Source organism: Falco punctatus (assembly GCF_963210335.1).
Source record: "Falco punctatus genome assembly, chromosome: 9".
NCBI lineage: Eukaryota > Metazoa > Chordata > Aves > Falconiformes > Falconidae > Falco > Falco punctatus.
In genome coordinates, this window is record NC_137589.1 from 19,537,453 (window position 1) to 19,553,831 (window position 16,379).

Here is a 16,379-nt window from a genome sequence, read left to right on the forward strand (position 1 = left end):
CCTCCCCGGCACCAGCTTGCAAGCCTGGCTTTGGCCAAGGAAGCCTGGCTCACCGACTCTTCTGGTAACTAACGGGGCTGGCAGGCTGATCCCACCGAACCCAGACATGCTGGGAGGGAGAAAGCCACAGGCTGAGCACTTGAAAGTGCTGCTGCTGCTGGAAGTGGAAGCAAAACCAAGCTCCTTGCATCATCTTGGCTCACTTAAGTGACCTAAAATACAGATTTATTTTTTTTTTTAATTATTCCTGTTGAGCTAGAACAGGGACAGAAAGGGAGCCAGCATACATAGCACCAAAAGGACCCATGGGACCTTACAAAGAAGAGGAGATAAAGGACGCAGCTGGACTCTCCAAGCTGCTTACTGGGTCAGCAGTAGTGCACTTTTGATTTCTAAACAGAAAAAATGCAATCTGGATTTCTCCCTGCTCCCCAGCTATCACCTCCAAGAAATTCTGCCTTCTCCAAAATAGTACTTTTCCATTTATCTCCTTTTTTCGTTGTTTCACTACTTCATTCTGCCACTATCATGCACAGACATCACCTACTTCTAAAAGAGAAAGGGCTCCATAACCAAGAAGCTAAAGGAGAAGGGGACAAAAAGCCAGAGCAGATCCTTCCACATACCGCTGTCCTCAAGAGAGCAAGCCTCCACCTCCTGCAAGGGCAGGCTTTGCTGATGAGCAACAGGTCTTGGAGCATCTCTCCCCCGCCACCTGCACGCAATGACAGTGGCAGGCAGGCAGTCTGCTACCGGCGTGCATGAGCCCGTGACCCGCGCCAGTGGGGAACAGCAGCGTCGATATCCCCCCTCTCTCCCTCCCCAGGTGTTTTCCTGTGGTACAGCAGAGGGATGGAAGGACAGCCCTTCACCACGATGGCAGTGTCACGCTGCCTGCAAACACCCTTGTCACCTAAGCCCCCCCTTCAACATCATCACCCTCTGGGTTTCAACAGCCTTTCTGCAACCTCTGTGCAGCCAGCATCGTGGGGAAAGGCCCTCAAGCAAGCTCAAAATCCTCACACCAAGTTGTTTTCCTATTGAGCGTAGCACACACAAGCAGAACGAGGCATGGTGAGCAGCCCAGCAGGCAAAGCCCCAGGAGCGGGAGAGGGGGATGTGGGTGGGAGCTGGGGTTCCCCCAGCAGCAGAGGAGAGCACAGCAGCCGTCCTGGGGATGAGTGGGCTGACTGCTTCTGGGTTTCAAACCCCAATACAAAAACAACACTTCTCCCCCCCTCCCCACTATTGCAAAACCCAACATAAACAACAAGTACATTCTCTGTTACTAAAAGAGATTTTTTTTTCCCCGGGTGATGCCTTTCCCTCCCTCCTTAAAGCCAGTGAAGGGCAGAGCAGGGAACAGATTATCACCGGAGCCAAGCACCACCGCAGCTCTCTCCTCAGCACCACCTCATGCAATTTCTACACAACACTCCTGGAGAAACACCAATTATAGCTCTACCACTAAAAACTTTATACACATTTACATATGCCAGATTAACAGCGTGCCTTTAGAAAGCTCCCCAGACTCAAACTGATCCAGCTTAGTCAGGTTTGACTTGTTTTTTCTTCTTCATCCCCTCCCTCCTGCCCAGTTTTATTTCAACCCCTGCATGAACCTGGTGCATGCAAAAAAGCACCACATGGGACAGGCACGGGGGTCCAGCACCACCAACCCAGGTAACATCCCCACCCCACCCCAGCATCCCCAGGCCGCCTGGCCACAGCAAAAGCCAGACCCATAGCAGCCTGGCTAATCCAACCTGCCGAAGCCCCTGCCATCCACTGCACCCCACGCTGTGTCGAGCCCCCAGACCCCTCACTGCCCACCTCTACGGCATAGCACTGCTCCCGGCCAAGCGGGACACCAGCTGCCAGCTCTCAAATCTCTCCCCTTCCAGCAAGGGAGAGTTTCTTCTAGCTGAAGGATGCTGCTGCAGCAACATCCAGGCCACTGAATAAGTCAATAGTGCCATTTCTGTTTTCCATTTGCCGAAACACACTAGATCTTTGTGTGGCAGAGGCAGAAAAAATATTAATCTAATTAAACTCCCTCCCAAAAATTCCTCGTCACCTTAATTACGCTTCAGAAAAGAAGGCTTGGTTCATTTTCCTAGAAAATCAGCTCGTCAGGAGATGCTTTTAACTACTAACAAGACCGATCTGTGCTGCACGCAGCTTTGCGACGCGTCCTCAAACCCTTGCCAGAAGCTGCGGGAAGCAAGCGACGGGCTCTCCTCCCGAGTTCCCACGGGGATGACGACCTTGCCCATCACCGGAGCCCAGACAGTTACGGTTATGGTCTCTTCCAGCCTCTAAAAGCCATCAAACTTTATAGGGCTCCACTTCTGAGCTCTACACTTGAGGACATCTTTTTATAACTAGAGGATAAACGCCAGCACCTTTGCTTTGCCACTACCGAAGGATGATAAAGGGCAAAGTCCTGAGATGCAGAGGATGTTCACGAGTACCGGGGTGAGGGGGACGACGGGACGGGACACAAAAATATCGTGGAAAGGGCTGAATTTGATCACAGGAGTCCCAACGAGAGAGGGCAGCAGGAGAGACGTGCCTCTGTTTATTGTCTGTGGCTGGGATTACCAACGGAAGGGCTGGATTTAAGTGCATCTCTATCACAAGATTGGGTTGCGCACAGGAAACTTTGAAGAGCCATAGGAAAAGCCCACTTAACTGCCCGGCCATCAATAGCTGGGGTTATAAAAAGGCAGAAAAAAAAAAATATCTAGGCTGAATAATTACTTATTTGACCCGCTGGGGAATCGCAGCCGGCGACACTACAAACAGGGCTCGGTTTGTTTTCCTTTTCCCAATCATATATATTAAAAATATATGTATAAGAAAGCGGCGGGGCGGGCAGGGAGCGCCGTTGCCAGCCCGCACCCCCGGAGCATCCCCCGGAGCGCAGGGCGGCCCGGCTCCCCCCGCCCAGACCGCGCTCCCCTGCGCACCCCTCAACCTTTGCATTAAAGAAAAAAAGGAAATAAATGCCCTAAGGTTGGATCCCCCCCCCCTCGCCCAGCTGCCCCTAAAAGGGGTAAACCGCAGCGAACTTTTTCTTGGAGGGGGAGGCAGCCCACCCACCCCCCGCCCCGAAAACTTCTGCCCGCTCCCCGGCCCCCCTACCTGCGGCGGCCAGCGCCCGGCGGAGCAGCAGCAGCAGCAGCAGCAGGAGGATGGCGGCGGGGCGGCGGGGGCCGGGCGGCGGCATGGCGGCGGGGCCGGGAGCGGAGCGGCGCGGCGCTGCCTGCCCGCCCGCCTCGCCACACTGCCGGGCTGCCCGGCGCCGAGCGGGGCGGAGCGGGGCGCGGCCCGGCGGGGCGGAGCGGGGGCGGCACCGCCCCGCGCCTGCCGGGGGCTGCGGCCGGCCTCAGCCCCCCCCCCTCCATCATCATCATCATCACCTACCCCGTCCCGTGCGGCCGGGGAGGGGAGCGCCCAGCCGAGCCAGGAGAGGGGCTGCCAGGCGGGGATGGAAAAGCCACGTTCAGCATCCGCCGCCGAGCCTGCCCTGCAGTGGGGACCTGCGGGCACCAGGGGGAGCCCCGCAACGCGCCCGGCGCCGGGTCCCCCCCGGGAGCCGCCGTGCCCGTCCTGCCGGGCCCCCTATGCCCGCCGTGCCCCCCCTGTGCCCGCCGCGGGGAGCGGCACGCCGGCAAAAACACCCGAACGCATGAAGCGACGTGTCCTTTTGCCCCGAACGCTTTGAGTGCCGCAGGGTCACGTCCTGGACTGTCACAGCCCCGACCCACCCACCCGAGAACCGGCACAGGGACCCAGTCTGCAGAACGTGCCCGCAGGAGCGTGAAGAACCCAGACACGCACACACACAAATATAATTAAAAAACCCCAAGCCAAATATTCGCACACCGGGGGAGGTGTCCTGCAGCTGCTCCTCAGTATCTGAACATCTCCCTTCTTGCAAAGCATTAAAAATAAACTTACAGGTTTGCAAACTCTGAGCGGCGGGGTTGCGGTTTTCCACAGGGTGTCTCTCCTCTTAAATCCCCCCCGGCTCCCCGGAGGGGGCAGAGGGGCTCAGCCGTGCCCGGGCGAGGGGACAGCCCCGGGTTCAGCAGAGCAGCACCCCTGCTCACGCAGCAACGTCCCCACGAGCAGGGCTGCGAAGCGCTGGGTGGCAGCAAGAACAGCTCCTTCCACCAAGGGAAAAGGGGCTACCATTGCTGCCTACAAATGGTTAAAATAGCATGGGAACTGCTAACAACTTTTAATTGCTGGCAGCTGCTCCGCTCCTCCGGGGTAGGGCAGCGGGGCGAAGGAGCCCTGGCAGGCAGGCGGCAATTACAGCCCGTGCCCCGCCGCCAGCCCGGTGCAACAGGGCTGCGTGTTTGGCGCCGGCTCTCTCCAGGCCCAACGTGCGGCTCCAGCCACGGATTTGCTTTTTGGCCTGCGCTCAGTTGTCACCTCCAGAGGGATAGGGCAAACCCTGATGGGATGGAGAAGCTGGGGGATGGCTGCTGCTGTTGAATTGGGGTGTTGCATGCAGGCCGTGCGTTCTGCTAGGGGACGCAGGAGGGTTTGGGTGGCCTGTGCGCTTGGGATGGGCCTTTTGGGCATCACCCAAGAATGAAAATCCACCTTCAGAAACCTTCCAGAGCCAGCATGAGCTCTTCCTGCTGCCCAGTTGCCTTCTCCCACCTTTGCAGAGCACGCTCTCCTTTGGCCAGTCGCATGGTACCCCAGACAGACCCCAAAACAGGGAGTATTCATGCCACCTGCACATTGACAGCAATACAAGTGCCTTGAGCGCTACCTCGAGCATCCCACACTCGGCTGCACTTCAGCCTGTATTTACAGAGCAGTGGGACGTGCCGGAAAAGGCTTAAGATTGAAAAAAAAAATCTCATTTCCAATTGCTGTTGAGAGGGTGAAGCTGTAAGAGAAGGAAGAGCCTGGCTGGGCAGCGGGTAGGAGAAGGGACGCACCTGATACAAATGCAGTGGTGCCAGCATTGGAGAGGGGCTAGGGGTGAGAGGTCTGGGAAAATAAACCAGAAACAAAGGCTGTTTTCCAGCCAGATCGGGCCACGTGTTGGGCTCATGTGCAGCTCGTGGCAGCGTGACGCAAGGGTGCATCAGCACTTGTCTCTGGCCCCACGTGCAGTCCCAAAGCCTGGGTGTTTGCACCACAGCTCAGTGACCTTTTGTGCAAGAGGGCTCTGTGCCTTGGCAGGTGTTTATTGCTTCATTAATAACACCGGTAACACTCTGGCCAGTGTATAAAGCACTTTGAGGGGCTCCAAAGAATGGCTTGGTACCGGCAATACCATTGGTATCAGTGAGTGGAGGAGCTGGCGGGCATTCAGAACTCCTGCTTTTGGAATCAGAGTGTGCCTTTTATTATGGAGGGTTTTTTTAGAAATGAGTGAGAATATGTGGGTTAAATTGGGTGGTGTTTAAGTCATTGTCTGGTATTCAAAATATGAATTAAAGCAATACAAATTAATGGTTAGCCTACCACTATTTCACAATTTTAGAAAAATGTGACATGACAAACTATCATTAAGGCAAAGGACTGTTTTTCCTCCCAGGTGTTTACATATTACCCTTCATTTTCCTCTAATGGCCAGGCGTGCATATGTCAATCCAATTCTCCGTGCAGCAGGAACACTTCCAGCAGCTGATCAGGAGGTGCGATGAGTTGCATAGGACTCAGCTGCCCAGCAGCACCAGGACCGGCAAGGCCTGGCCCTTGCCAACCAGCCCTGGAGGGACGGCAGGTGACAGGGCCAGATGAAGCCGAGGGGAAGCAGACAGCACATGGGAAAAGGTCCACACCACCCGGTTTGGGTATGGCTCAGGAGAGGGGCAGCATCAGAGGGAATGCCTGATTTTTGGCATTCTGCAGTGGGCACAGGGAGGGACTGCCCCCGCTCAGGGATGCAGGAGGACCAGCAGTCCACATCCCACCCGTGATAAACACAGCATCTGAGCAGGGACCCTCAGACATTTCCAGTGCATGTCTCTGGTCGGGCATTCAGGTCTTTAGCATAGCCAGGACAGAGGTTGCATTAAAGCGTTAAAAAAGATTGCAATCAGATGAATAATAAACAGAGGAAACTCCCAAAGCATAATCAGGAGGTGAGACAAAGACTTGCTTATTCAGACTTTGAGGTCACGGCGCCCTTCAGCTGTGATCACGTTGTCACAGGAGAGGTGGGTATCTTTTCCCACCCAAACTTTAGAGGCAGAGTGGACCTTAGGTGGGCTGAAATGTCCTCTGTAAGTGCCTTTTTCTTTCAGATGGTGACCATGCTCTTCACTAAATATCTCAGCTATCTGAGATAAGGCTGGGCTTGGCTGCACTGAGATGTCAAGACATCTTTAAGGTATAAAGAATTTTCTGTTGGAGGGGAAAGGATGATTTTTATTTATTTAAAAAAGACCATTTTCTTTAAAACCCCCACATGCTATTTGCAGTTGCAGTTGGCTGGATGGTCTGCAGGCAGCTAAGCATGGGGGTAGCTGGAGGTGCTTATCTATTTGGGGGTTCATAGGTCTTCAAGTCAATTTGCATAGCATTATCCATAACTATGCTATCGGGCTAAACAGTCCCACCAACCTAATTAGGCATTAGTAGGAAGAGAGTGTCTGAAGACATGCACACAGGGGAAGAACAGGGGATATGCAGCAAAGCTACAGATAATGTGAGGTCGAGACACTGGAAAGGGCTTCCCCAGCAAGGAAAAGCCATGGCTGTACAGTTTTGCTTTCCCTGGGATGCTGCAGCCCTAACGCCCTGGCATCAGCTTCCCACTGGCTCTCCACAGCAGCAGGGACCAAATGTGGAAAATTGCATGTGTCTAGCTCAGGGAAAGCAGCCGCCGCTGAAGTCTGTCGGTCCTGCCACCGCAGGAGGCTCAGCCACATCTTCTCTCACTCCAGAAATAGCCACTTCCCTCCTCTGGGAATCCAGCCGGGCTGAAATCTCCCTGCTTTTTTTAAAGAGGGGATTTTTCTGGGGAGCTTGTTGTTACCAAGAGAGCCCTGGCATGAAGTAAACACTGAGTTTAGCAGTGGCTTGGGGTTTTTTTTCCCCTGCTACTGACAATTTCCTCACCTGTATGCTTTGGGTGCACTGAAGGAGGCTGTGGAAACTGCCGCTGATGGACCTGCTGCAAGGATGCTGTTTACCACTGCGAAGAAGTCCCAGCCGGTGCCTGTGAAGGATGGAGAATTTGCTTCTCTCTGAAATGCAGGAAAGCTAGGGCAGAAAAAGGGCTGGAGGAGGAGAGGGCAGGGTTCCCTGCAAAACAGACGGACCAGTGTGTTTTGCTAGGTAGGTTGTTGCTGGTGGGCACCTGAATGGAGCCAGCCTGTCCTCTAGATCTGACATTGGCCAGCCTCCCTGCTAATTTTGCTCTGTGCACAGCTCCATGGAGATGCTCGGAGGCAGCAATGTACTTGGTGCTTGATGCATCATCAAAACCTGAATGAAGGGCTTTCACAGAAGTGTCCAGCTCCATCAGCAACTCTCATGCTCTCTGAGGGTGAAATACCTGGCACTGGTCCTTCCTTCCCCAGCTCCATGGGCTCCCCAACCCCATACTGGGAAAGGTGTCCTGTAGTCCTTGGGTTACCCCTTACAGCTTGGGCCAGGGAGGTGAAGACAAAGCTGTCCTCCCGCCCATCGCCTCCAAATGGGGTGGCTGTACACTGCACATCCCACGCTCAGGCTGGCAGGGGCTTGTGAAGGAGCTGAGCAAGGTGCAGGAGAATGTTCACAGAAGCTGAGGACAAAGACTCACTGGACTAGTGAGATGCATGCCCAGTGCCTGCTTGGAGGGAGACATCCCTGTCAGGAAGATGACCAGAGAGTGTGGAACATCCCAAGATGACCACCAAGACTGTGAAGCACAATATCTCCCAAAGTCCTTGAGCCCATGAGATACCTGGTGTGATGGCCTTGCACCAGACACAGAGCACATGTGGGATCCCTGAGCCCCTGCCCTGGCTCCCTCCCAAACCGTGTTTGTGGGCAAGAGATGGAGAGAAGTAGAGAGGCAGGATCTCCACAGAGGCGCTGGGGAGGGAGGAGGTGTTTGTGGTTCAGTGGCTCCCAAGTCCTTTCTGCTTTGCAGAGCTTTACGAGTGACACTGGCGTGTGATTCGATTAGGGAAAGCGCTTCACTTTCTACCAGCTCCAGAGTCTCCTTGGCTTCAGCTTGAGCTACAATACAAATCCAGCTCAGCGGGGGTACAGCCTGACACAAACACCCCCCCTCTCCCTGTCCCCTCTTCAGGCCTTTGTGTCACCTCTGTCCTCCACCCTGTGTGATGCTTCACAACACCGCTGTCCCACATGGGGACGGAGGTGGGAGTTGCTCCCCTGGGGCCAGGAAAGTCTGGTTAGGAGATAAGTAATTCCAAAGGTGACCATAACTCACATTATGAACCCTTCCCCTTGCTGAGTGGCTGGGGAAGGGTCTACATGTGCACATGTGGACTTACCAGGCAAGAGTGAGAACCCAAAAACACCAGAAGATGCTTTGGGGATTTTCATCGAGACCATGGTTTGGTCCAGAGGGTTCCTCTCAGCATCTGGACCAGAGTCAGCCATACCTCCCCGGCATCACTCCCACACCTATAAAAAATGGAGCTGGAGAGAAGTGGAGAGCAGCACAGCCAGGAAGCAAAGCAGATACCTTTCTGGCTCCATCCTCCATGTGATGCCAGGCTGGGTTGGCAGGGGAGTGGGAAATTGCCAGGAGGTATGAATGAGGGGGAGGTGAAAGAAAAGCTGCAGCAGGCCAGTATAAAAGCACCAGTGCCGTGGAGCAGGTGCAGAGGCAGTGATAATTCCCCATTTCTTCCAACAGAGGAACTAGGAGTGTCCAAATCGAGTTATCGAGCAGCAAATTTAAGGACAAACAAAAGACAGTGCTTTTTCCACGCCACTCATGATTAAATTATGGAACTCATTGCCACAGGGTGCTATGGAGACCTACAGCCTAAATGGGTCCCAGAAAGCATTTAGGCAAACTCAAGGGGCACATGGGTCTGTCGAGGTCTGTTAAGCATGATGGAGCAGCCACCTCAGGGAGTCCCTAAGCTCAGGGCTGCTGGGAGCATGCATCGGACAAGGGGCTTGGCAGACCTGCCATCCCCTGCCAGGGGTGCTAGACCAGCACAGCCTGGGAGATAAATGGATAGTGTCTCATCGCCTAAATGAACTGTTCCCTAAATCCTCTTGAGGGCAACGGGGAGGTTATTGGGCCTCAGAAGTGCCCAGGATGATGCTACAGGATAGGCAGAGAGGGGCATGGGGGGACACCAGGGTTTATATCCATGTCCCAGTGCCAGGTAGCACTGAGCCCTAGACATTGCAAAGCTGCATTGGGGAGGCACAAGCAGCAAAGACAAGACACAAGAGAGCAAAGCAGCAGAGAAACAAGCCTCGCTCTGTCCCCATCTTGGGACCAACCCACAGCTCTTCTTCATGGCTGAACTAAGCTAGGTTTGGAAAGCATGGGGTGGCACCTCCTGCTGCCTGCCCCTTTTCCAAAGTAGATGCTGGGGGTGATTAATGACCACCTCAGTCAGGTGCCAAATCTCTGTCCCCACCAAGCTGCTGGGCAGGTTGCTCTGGGGAGATAGGCGAGCTGGCTAGCCAGGGCCACAGCAAACTTTGGGACCAGGCTGTGCTGAAGCCGAGCACTGGAGCTAATCACACAGCTCCCTGGGAAGAGTCCTCACCCTTCATGTCAGCAAGATGAGTGCCCGGGCTGATGAAGCATGGCCATGGGCCCCATAAAATCCTTTTTTGCTAAGATATTGGGTGGCTGGTTTCCCACGTCTATGTACACAGCGGAGTTTGAAAGGCACCCTCGCATTTACAGATTTGGTTGGCTTGCATTATTTTCCATCTCCAACACAAATATTATGCAGCTGACTGCATACTAAACAGACAAAGATGAGTTTCCCCTCTTATGCAGGCAAAAGCAATGTCTGATGCTGTGGAGGGGGAAGAGGCTGCTGTCTGCAGCCAGAGGCCAGCACGCTGCCCTTCTTCCTGCTTTGGGTGAGCTGCTTTATGCCTGGGTTTAAGGAACCCATCTCACTTCCTTTCGCAGACCGGTGTTATCCATTCCCAAACCCTAGCAAAAGTGCAAACCTGACAAAAGTGCAAGCAGAAAAACCTCTGGGATTGGGGGGAACCCCCCAACCTCCTCTGGGATCCCTTGCCAGTGATTTTTGCCTGCGGCTGCCCTCACAGTTAACTCAGTGAGTTACGGTGGGCAGAGCCCTGCTGTTTCTGCAGCTTCAGGCAGAGATGCTCTTGCTCAGACAGAAAGGGAGAAAAACATCCCCCACTCCCCACAAAGACACCAGGTGCCAGATCCGCCTGCTGTAAACACAGCACCACTCCTTGGTCTCCATCCAGCATGTCAACTCAATAATTTATCGTCCAGGAGGCACAATAACTATCCATAATTCACAAGCAATAATGTTCTACAAGTTCGAACTGGCAATTTGGCTGCCTGGACTGTGTGCTGTCTTCCCATGCCTGCCTTGCACCATGTCCAAGGTCTCATTTCTTCTTGCCAAAAGGCATGAAGGCAGTAGCCACCTCCAGGTTGATATGGCCATTAGGGGCATCCTAGCAGCGGCAGGCTTTGGAGCTGTGTCCATCTGTTCCTGCTCTTCAGGTTTCCAAGGGCTTCTTCACCCGCTGGTCTCAAAATTATGAAGAACTCTTGGGTTGACTGATAAAAACCACAGGTTGTGGGAATCTGTGTTAGCAGATGGAGGTGCTCGGGAGGAGCAAGGCAAGGTGCATGCCCAATGCAGAGACCTGGCATCCACCAGCAGCTCATTGCAGTAGTGCCTGGTGTTCATTGGTGGCCTTTCCAGCAGTGAAGGGATTCCTGTTAGCACAGGAACCCTGCACCATGGGACCGTGCAGATCCCAGAGATGCCACAGAGCAAGATGTACAGTGGTATCTTAACATCCGAGGCTGATAAACGGCTCAAAAACATGAGATCCAAGTGATGATTTGGGGTTGGGAGCAGGTGGGGGGTGGCAGAAAGGGCTGGGGGAGTTTGCAGCAATGTGTTAGCCCCCAGGAGATAACACGGAAGCATCATGATATCAGTCTCCGAGACACAGGGAAGCGAAGCAGCTTCAGGGAGAAGGCTGAAACGTGATCCACCAAGTTCTCAGATTAGAAAAACACCTCTTGTTCTGCAAACTCTGTTAGTCAGACGTAAAACATGGTGAAGCAGAGCATGCTGGAGCTCCTTCGCTCCCGGGGGAGATGTTTATTAACTCGTCAAAATATAACATCTCTTGTTGCCAGCAAAAAGCTAGAACTGAGGGGGGGTGGGGGGGTGGGGGGGGTGGGGGTGGGGGAGGGAAAGAAGAAGAAAAAAAAAAAATGGAAAAGGGGGAGAAAAAATAAAAAACACACATGAAAAACATCATTTGCTTCCCTGTACTTGGCTGAAGATGCTTGGGCTATGGAGCGTGCCTCAGCCTGGACCACAGTAGGAGCTCCTGTAGCATCATCCTGGTGGAGGAGGAGGAGATCCCAGCACCCGGCTCGACTCATGTGCTCTTTGCAGGAGCCGCTCCCCGACCTTCATGTAATTGGGACACTTGGCACACCTGGCCTGACATAAATTAAAGCTTCTAATATAAATAAGGTGATAGCTGGAAATGAGATACCAAATTAATGTTGAAATAGCACAGGGCTGTGCTGCTGCAGTCATTGCATCCCGGTGACACTCTGTAACAAGAAACGGGAGAGCAGCCACCCAGCTGCAGCAATTATTTTAATCGTATTTGTTTAAGTGCTACAGATCAGGGACTAACTTTCTTTGCCAGGTATTTACTGTTGCTTTGCCCACGTTGAAATAGAGACTGAGTGCCCAGGGGGTTAACCCGGGGGCTCTTACCAGCAGCCTGGTTTTGGCCAAGTGCATCCCTCTGACACAATGCCTCATCACTTCTGATAACCACGAGCCTCCATAAGTTACACATCACAGGCAGCATCACCAGTTTATTATTATAAGCCCAAGTAGCTTTGGCGGGCTGATGCTGGCCTTGATTCAGTCAAGTGACCAGGGAATATTTTTTTTTTCCAGCTAGTATTTCAGGACCAGGACCTCAGTTGCTAGCTGTCCCTGGGATGGCAGGAGACCGAGGGTAGAAGATGCTTTTCCAGGTGGGAAGGCAAGAAGTGAAGTCCCCGCACAATGAGGATAGCCATTACAGACCGGGGTTGTGGTACTTTCTATGCTCAGTGTAGGGTTCTCCCAGCCATTTCAGCCTTCAGTACTGTCAATATGTACTTTAAGGAACAATTTACACCTAAAAATGCCCCCCTCCTGTGAAAGTGCCGCCGTACAAAACAGCAGATGGTGTTTGAACAGTGCAAAACAAAAATGTATCTTTAAAAAAGATATACAAGAGTCTTCTTGGTGCTACACGGATGCCTCAGGGTCTCAACTTGCAGTTTGTTGCGTGGGGGAAAAAAAGATGGCAAGTGCTATGAGATAATATCGGTGGCAGGAGAACACTCTTCCTGATGGGGCCTCAGAAACTGTCGCATGGGCACAACCCAAAGGGTTGTGCAGGAGGGGCTCCCTGCCTAGCAGCACTGACAGCCCCAAGGGTCACCACGCGTGCCCAGCTGGGGATGGGACAGGGAGCAGGGCAGGCTTTTTTCCCCCCACTCACGCTCATCTTACTTCTTTGGATGAGATCTTGGTTATGGAAAGGCAGAGTGAGATCGGAGAAGTGTAAATCATCCATCTCTGCTTCCATTTGGGGCTGCTGGGGAGAAGCCGGTCCTGTTGGGCTGATGACCCTTCCCAGGTAGCAGCCCCAGGCAGGCGCTGCAGAGTTGATGCAGCAGGAGGTCCTGCTCCCAGAAAGGCACACTCGAGTGTTACAATAACACTGGTTTTGTACGTGAAATATCAAAACTGCTCTTAAAAAAAACCCCTCCTGCTTAAAAAATTTTCTTCTCTCTCCGCATCCTGGACCCAAAACTCCGCCAAACCCCATCCTCCAGACAATGTGCCCTCCATGTGAAAAAAAATCCTTTTTCTTAGAGGTTTATTAATAAAAAAGCTTGAACACTGCTAATTTCCAGAATAAACAAGCAAATCTTCAGAGCAGCAAATGCAAAGGGGCCCCGAGGAATCTTCTGAATGTCACTGAAAAGCATTAGTCCTAACGCATGCCCGGCTGTCGCTGCCTCCCTGGCCCCTGCTCTGGGCACAGGGGAGATCGGGAAGTTTGGTTTTGGTGGGAGCAAAGGGAAACCCCAAACTCTGCTCCCCTCGCAGCTGCTTTGAAGCTGACAGGCTCCGCAACAGGAAAAAGAAAAAAACCTCGGGTTCGGCTTCACTCCTAGCAACGACATTTTGACAGCTTCTATTTTGGGGATGGCTTCATTGTTTTCCCTCTGGTCCTCAATTAATGCCTTACCTCAAAATAGCTATGAGCCAGCAGGACTTTTCCACTCACCAGGCTGTGAGCTGCTCTGAGCTTCCCCTCTGTTGTAATTGCTCATGGCTCGTGCTCGCGGTCCCCAGCCGGACCCTGAGCCTCCAGTTACTCTCGCTCTCCCTTGAAAGAGGACAACCTCCCTGCTGAAGCCAGATGCTGGTGCTTAAAAGTCAACCTGGAGGAGAAAGCAGTTTGCAAACTTGTTTTCCATCAGTCTGAGTGTACTGTGCCCGAGCATGTTGAGGCGAGGCCAGAATCAGGTCAAGCTGCTGGGAAGCAGCTATAGCCGGTGGCACAGGAAAGCGCGGGCTGGGGATGCTCTAAGGGCTGTAGGAAGATGGAGCCAGGGCTGACCTTTACGTCCTACGCTTGCTTTTGGAGCTGGGAAAGGTTTGGCACATGTTAGCCTCGAGGATTTTCCGTGCGATGCCAGCTTAGCAGGACAGCCCTGTGCAATGGGACACACTGAGCCTCGCACCAGCGCATCTCCCTTCTCCCTGGGGCAGCACACCCCAAATCCCCTTGGGCTCCCTGCTCCCCTTGCCACAGAATAAACTTATAAACACCCCTCTCAAGGTTATCCAACACTGGTTAAAGATTTAAGAAAAGCACTGTACAATGTATACAGCTCCTCCTGAAATATTCATCCCCTGACATCAATGTTTCATCAATTTTCTATCATATATCACCCCTGACACCAGCTTCAATCATGGTGGTACAGATTGTGAAAAATAGATATGTTTACAGAACCGCCCACCTTCAGTTTCCTCTTTTCCCCACATAATTTAGTGTCAATTAGCCCATGCAGATATCATCTTCCCCGCTGCTCCGGGGTAAGCTGTGTGTGCCCCCACTTCTTCCTGGAGCAGCTGAGCCGGGGGCAGCCAGAGGCCAGTCGTAGGCAATCCGGACGGAACGTGGGAAGCCTCCTCACAGTGAGGAGCTCGGCACTTAGCCAGAACCACCTCACAGCAGAAGAGCCGTACCCAAGGCTCTGGCTTATAATTTATCTGCGTTGGCCTGCGTGCCCCCGTAGCAGGATGCCAGCTGCCCTTTCCCCCTGCCCCGGGGCTCCCAGGAGCCCCATTTTTATGTGGCAGCCACGCTCCCTGGCACATGCTGGAGACCAGGTCCCACGGCAGAGGGACACCCTGGCCCCAGCTCCCCAGGGGACCCCAGCTCAGGGCAGCAAGGCATGCAGTGGGGTGCGTGGGCTTGCACCCTCCCCGGCTGCAAGAGGAATACTTCTCACCTCCGTTTGGAGCGCTGGGGGGAAAGCCGCCTGCTGCTGCTGCCCATGCCAGTGGCCGAGCAAGCATGCCCATGCACAGCAGCATGCAAGCCCAGAGTCCATTAGCAATTTGTGCTGCTTGCCTAGAAGTCCCAGCCTGGGCCTTTGATCTTCCCAAGAAATGGATTTCAGATATGACCCCATCGCCAGCACAGGCAGAAAGGCCTTCTAGCCTTTTTTTTAATTATTATTCTCCTTTTTAATTCCCATAAATTGTTTAACCTGTATTAAGTGCCTGCCTGTGCCTCTCCTGGCCCTGCTAACCGACCAACAGGCTCCTTCAATCTGCCCATCAGTCCCCACCTGGTGCCGTGGCAAATGGCAGAGGAAAAGCGCTCTCTTGCCGCAGTCATCTTTTGAACCGCAGCATTTCAGCACGGCTAACAAAGTTAAGCGAGACCTTTCCTCTACCCCCAGCCTGAGCCAGAACATTTTACCCGTTATCTGATTTGATGTGCAAAAAAACAGAAGGAGAGGGGAAAAAAACCCTACCGCTGGCTCCTTCTCGCCTTTAATTGCGGCGTACAAATGCCAGGCTTGTTTTTGCTCTCTCTAAAATTCCCTCTGTCAGTACAGGGCTCCCTCTGGTTCAGGACAAAAATTGACTTCATGTCATGACTGAAGTAATTATTTCCCTCCACAAATGAATATGGCAATTATTTTCCTTTTTCAAGAAATGGGATGTGTGTGAGTTTTAAGCTGCCAAGCAGAGCTGCGCTCCCTACCTGGAGCAGTGCTGCTCCTGGGCTTTGCTTGCCAGCCAGGCACGCAGACCACCGCATGCAGTGCTGCTGCCCCCTCCTCACCCCACCATGGAGCCACCATCTCTTATCTTTTCCACTGCCGTGTTCAGGCTCAGTCTTGCTGCCCTCCAGCTAAGCCGAGGGTCCCTGCTGGGCACAGGCACTTTGCTGGATCAAAGGAGCTGGAGAGGGCTGCGGTTAGGAGGGCAATTGCTCTCCCTCACAGCTCTGTCCTTAGGCTGAGGCAAGCTGCTTGAGCCCAAAGCAACTTTCCCCCACTGTGCTGTTTCCACCAGCTCAGAAACAAAGGACGTTTTCTAACATGCCCATCCTGTATCCCTTCACTGAGGAAAAGCAGGGATAAAATACTGCCTCAGATATGTGCATGCACAGGGGGAATGTCAGAGACTTACACATCCTGGTTACAGGGATGACTGGAAAAGCTATGCTTCTGCTTCCCTATTCCCTGCCTGGACCAAGGTCTCCCTTCTCCAAGGAAAGGACTGGGGGTAGGGCCAGGAGACCAGGATTAGCCCATCACAGGCAGATACCACCTGCCATCACCTCTCTGTGGTTCTCTCTGTCACTCTGTCACACATATGCCTTGTGATGTCTTGGCTCTTTTTTTCCCCCGGCCATTTTCTTCGTTCATGCCTATTTCCCAACTCCAGCAACAAAGGATTTACCAACTTGTAAAGCGTTTCTTCACTGGCTCTCAAGCATGTTGCAGCTTCTGCAGGTGTTAAAAGCTGCTGTAAAGAGCTACACAAAGAAAGCTATTTGTGGTGCACGCTGAGATCTCTGAACCCCGCAAAAACACCGAAGCGCTGCAGCAGCATGTACTG

General features: G+C 53.2%; 2 protein-coding genes across 6 annotated transcripts in view; both read right to left on the reverse strand.

Moving 5' to 3' along the window:
• Positions 1-16,379, reverse strand: part of SLC29A3 (solute carrier family 29 member 3) — a 174,405-nt gene that overhangs the window by 68,955 nt on the left and 89,071 nt on the right. The gene's annotated exons all lie outside the window — the stretch shown is intronic.
• UNC5B (unc-5 netrin receptor B) overlaps positions 1-16,379 on the reverse strand; it is a 94,722-nt gene that overhangs the window by 53,456 nt on the left and 24,887 nt on the right. Inside the window, exon 2 of one of the 5 annotated variants that reach the window (XM_080401296.1) lies at positions 13,519-13,675. In XM_080401296.1, the coding sequence (XP_080257422.1) occupies positions 13,519-13,564 (46 nt within the window). In that variant the 5' untranslated portion in view covers positions 13,565-13,675. Of the gene's footprint in view, positions 1-3,147; positions 3,944-3,966; positions 11,371-13,518; positions 16,106-16,379 lie in introns of those variants that run through there. The other 4 variants (XM_080401297.1, XM_080401299.1, XM_080401295.1 and 1 more) reach the window with 4 other exon arrangements.